We start from the raw sequence: 4585 nt of genomic DNA, 5'->3' as shown, positions 1-4585 counted from the left end.
CAACAGAATAGGTAAGACACTCCAGCAGTACTAACCTCTTCAGATTCCAGACGTATTGGAGGTCTGTACTCCATACATGCAGTTACAATGCCCCACACGGGGTCACATCTGTCATTGTATTGCACGAGGCAAAAACGTAGGGCAGCAGGATTGCAAAGATGGGATGCTACTAGCGCTGAAATGTTTCTGAACCTTGTTATGGGGCAGGATATTTTTCTCGCAAAATACCTACTCGAGACTCATGAGAAAAAACTCTTTGACAAAAGTAGGCGTAGCTAAACATACAAAAAACTACAATAAATAGGTACGATTTCAACGACTTGGGCGCCTCCATAGCGTAAAGCTTAAACATACCGGTATGGTTTACCAGTACCCTCCCGTGAGTAACCAAACGGTCCTGCTTCGTCTTAGTTCGCTCGAAGAGAAGTGTAAGTATTAATGATTTCATGTGTCAACGCACACGAGGCAAGGTTAAAATTATGGACAATGGAGCTAACTAGCGCGGGAAATCAAAGCGATACCGACGTGAGGAAATCGTCCCACCGCCGGCTCTTTTCGGGCCGCATTTCCGTGGTCCTCCACCAGATGGCGCCAGCCGAGGCGCCGCCTAGGTCGCGACGTCCGCGCCGATTGTACCTCGTGTTCGGACCCGTCGTCGCTCAAAAGCGAAGCAGGCGTGCTACGCGACGCAGGGTCCCGACTGAGAAGCTCCAGACTTTTACGACGCCGTGCGAGGAGCACTCGGACGTCCCTTCGCCTAACTCTCTCGTCCGGCCAGCCTCGCGGCTTCGGCCGCCGCGGCAACCCCGACCTCGACAGAAGCCGATTTCTCGCTTGCGGGCGCTCGCAACTTGTTGAAGAAAGCCTCCCGCGCTCGGCTCTTCGCGTCGTCTGCTCCTGACAGCTTGTGAAGCGCACGCGGGCGATTTATTACCTTTCAGGGGGGCCGCTCTTATAGCGGTGGTCGTTTTGCTGAGGTCATATATACGTCGCGAGTGCACCGCCTTCCCTCTTTGGCTTCATCGACTGAGGACCAGATCGGCACATTGTGGCACCAAAAGGAACCACACAGCGTCCACGAAATCCTGAATACATCAGTGGTGCCGGCAGCCACCGCTGCTCTTGAAGACCTAGAAAGATCAAGAAGCTTCGTCGCCTGGTACGCTGGTCACCCTTCTATCTCTTCTTGCTTCTTTCATGTGAAAAGACTCACGAGACCTTGTTTGGCAACCTTACGAAGGACTCTCAAAGAAGTCGCCGTGTAAACGATCTGGTCGAAAGCGAAATATTTGTCTTGGCTGAGAATTTAAGCTTTGTGCTCTTTCAATTCGTCAGAGCGTCTCTTGTGTTCACAGACTGACGAAATAGCCCAACTGCATACGTTGTCTGAGAAGAACAACAATTAGAAGGGATTGTCCCGCCTTCGCTCGCAGCCATCTGCGCTTGAGAACTGCGAAGCGGGTCAGCTAGCAGCAAAAAGACTGTAGTCTTCAGTGATAAGAACTTTTTCGCGTGCTGAAATCGTGATCGTGGGACGTTCGCGCCTCTAGAAACTGATCCACTGCCCGAGTTTCCAGAGCAGACTGGACGAACAAATCCCATCGTACGTCGGCGGTGACTCTCGGAGAAGCAGCTGAGATCGACCACATGGCGTCCCGGCGGTCGTTGAACTGTGCTCTGCTTCTGTTTTTCGTGCTCTGGACTGCAGTCGGTAAGTCTGCGTTTCGGGAAAGGTGCTTTTTCGGAGCGTAATGCAATCTTTCCGGGAACATCGTCAAGGTACTTAAAATCATACGAATGTCCTCGTCGATTTATTTGCACGTGGCTGGAAGAATACGCGGACTTCTAAAAAAATTTGTCGCTGTAACTTTTCTTACTCAGTACGTCTCCTTTTTTGCAGACTGCTTAACAAATTGTAAATATTTTGAAGAATAATAGCTCTAAAGAATGTTGCACGCAACGGGCTCAATCATTTGCCGACTTTTAAAGTTCGGGTAAAGTTTTTCAGGCGAAAATGTCTCTAAATAAAGTTTATGCAATTAATTTCATATTATCATTTACACAATTCGCCGAGAGTCTAAACTATGAACAAACATGCGAGTTAAGACGTTTTGGAAGGTTTGCGATGAGGAGCAAAAAAAAAAAAAAGGGATACCGCTGCATGTTAACCATTGTGAGGAGAGGACGAACATCTGACTGTATCGGGCGTTCACAAAGCGATGTCAACTGCAGTTCAAATCAACCGCGGCTGTGCCCTCCAACTGCCGTTGAATTGAGCAGCAGTCGTATTACGCGTGTTTTGGGATGTCTCCCGAAGTTAGAAACGGAGACAGGCCCAAGTCCTTTCTCGTTCGGACGAAATTGAACCCGATGAAGGCGACCACGGCTTTCTACAATTGTCACCTGGAAAGATAACCCTGTTGTTTGTGGCTCAACTCACCCTTTACGCGTTCTATTCGTACCCTTAATAAATAGTCAAGCAGTTTTGTTTGTTATTGATTGTTACTGTTTTTCTAAATGTGCAGCCAATTCAGGATTGCGACGGACCTCTGCTGCGACGCCTTAATTTAAGACGCAGGAAAAAAAAGTGAAGTCGGTATAGTCGTTCTTCCTATCGATCGCGTGTCCATTCTTACAAGTGCGGGACTTGAACATCTTTCGGTGGCTAGTACTGAACCCAAACACACATAAAACAATGTTTGCACGCAACAACACCCCAAAATAACTTTGTGTCTTCCTTGATCTTAATACTGAGCTTATCGTCAATCCGGCATTCTCCTTGGCTCTTGTGACACCATTGCGCGCAGTATTTGAAGCGTAGATGACGTGGCATGACGCTTCACATGTGCCATGTTTAGCTGCTCATATCCAGTGTTTAGAGGAGGCCTGCAGAGCGGCATTAGGATGCTGTGGAGGCAGAAAGTGGATGGATCATCGCTACTGAGAGATAAGCTTGGTTCGCTGTCAATTGCAGCAAGTCGCCGTTGAATGGTCTTGTGGTGCCCTTCGGTTAGCATTATCGTTAGAGATCCATCTATAGGCCATAGCGATTCGTTGATATTGCTAAACATTCTTGCAGCAGCGCGAAAAGCGTGCACCAGCACCAACAGCGCACGTCCCAACACTTTACCGGAGGGCCGGTGAATGATCTCCGCTCATTTGTTGTAGATTCAAGGGGTACTAAACAGCACGGATAATCCAAGGGCTTTTGTCCGTAAACAGAAATAGAACCCCTCGTAGAAGTGTGATGTCCCCTATCGAGAAAATCTATCATAGAGGCCAAATAAGTGCCCAGACATTGTCCATCAATAAAAGCCTTACATACCCCACAACAGTGTGGAAAAAGGTCTACAAGTGACACAGCGCTAAAAATAAAGGTACCTCTGGGACTATTATTTTAATGCGCCACAGTTTAAACATTGGATTATTAAAATTAGAACCGGCGAACAAACCCGGCATGTGAACAAGTGCTAACGTGCGCGCAAAGCTGCTTATACATTTTCCTGATTGCTCAGAGCGAACAGGCGGGACAGCTGTGTTTGTGGTATAGTCAAGTAAAGTATGGTTTAAGTGCATTTTCTCAATAATTTTAAAAATTGCTGATCACAGGGATTCATCATCATCATCATCATGACCCTGTTTGTGTCCACTGCAGGACGATAGCCTCCCCCCCAAAGATTTCCAGCCACGCCTATCGAGTGCCACCTGAGTTATGTTTGTCCCCCAAATCTCCGTAGCTCATCTCGGCAACGAGTTCTTGGCCGACCCCTAGTGCGTTTGCGGTCTATTGGCGGCCAGTCTGTCGAACGGGTGGTCCACCTGTTGAATCGCAGGGATTTAAAATCTCCTAAAAAAGAACCGAATGAAAGGGTTGTTTTCAAAGCCATCCGTGCAAGCTCCCTTGCCGGCTACGCAAGAGACAAGCAATTTACATTGCTTATCTTTTGTAGCTGGGAATTAAAGGCTAGCGGTAACGTGCACGCGTCGTTGGCATAAACCGTGAACTTTAAACGAAAGGGACGAACTGGTGTTCTGTCTACTTTATAGTCATCCCTTAGCCAGCGTTCTGCTAAGTTATTACAGAAAAAAAAACTAGAAGACCAAATGTTTTGCCCTAGTACGATTCCCGTTTCTTGCAGGAGCACACGACGCCAACAGAATGTACAACGACCAACTGCGGTCGCCGTGGCGGTCGTCGTACGACCTACGGCAACGTATGTTGCCCTAAGGCGCAATAAGTTCGCGGAAATTTCTTAATCTCATGCTTATTTCCAGAGGCAAACCGTGATGTAAACTGACTGGGGGAAATTGATAACTGGAGGGCAGACTATTTTCTGCTAATACAACCAGCCCCCCGGGTTGAGTGAGTCGTTTCGCTACTGAGAACGAAGTCGCGAGTTGGACCCGGCCACCCCACCGCTTCTGTTTTTTCGACGGAGGTATATACCAAAAACGCCCGTGTGTATGAGCTTTCAGCAAACAGTTTAGGAGTTGTTTAAATTAATCTTCAGGTTGTCTTAACACCGCTATGACGAGCAAACACCGCTATGACGAGCAACACCGCACCGCCTACTTTCCGCCCGGC

The 4585-nt window shown here is 48.0% G+C and overlaps 1 protein-coding gene across 3 annotated transcripts in view; it reads left to right on the top strand.

The window, feature by feature from the left end:
• Positions 1-646: 646 nt before the first annotated feature.
• The window catches only part of LOC144146717 (sushi, von Willebrand factor type A, EGF and pentraxin domain-containing protein 1-like), a 759548-nt gene continuing 755609 nt past the window's right edge, over positions 647-4585 (top strand). For all 3 annotated transcript variants that reach the window (XM_077678646.1, XM_077678652.1, XM_077678657.1), the window contains exon 1: positions 647-1711. In XM_077678646.1, coding sequence (XP_077534772.1) covers positions 1648-1711 — 64 coding nt within the window. In that variant the 5' untranslated portion in view covers positions 647-1647. The remainder of the gene's footprint in view (positions 1712-4585) is intronic.

The sequence above is a fragment of the Haemaphysalis longicornis genome, unplaced genomic scaffold (assembly GCF_048455015.1).
Source record: "Haemaphysalis longicornis isolate Haplotype H1 unplaced genomic scaffold, Haemaphysalis longicornis Haplotype H1 scaffold_1, whole genome shotgun sequence".
NCBI classification, from domain to species: domain Eukaryota; kingdom Metazoa; phylum Arthropoda; class Arachnida; order Ixodida; family Ixodidae; genus Haemaphysalis; species Haemaphysalis longicornis.
The sequence above is the reverse complement of the archived record's forward strand: the minus strand, read 5'-3'. Positions and strand labels throughout refer to the sequence as shown.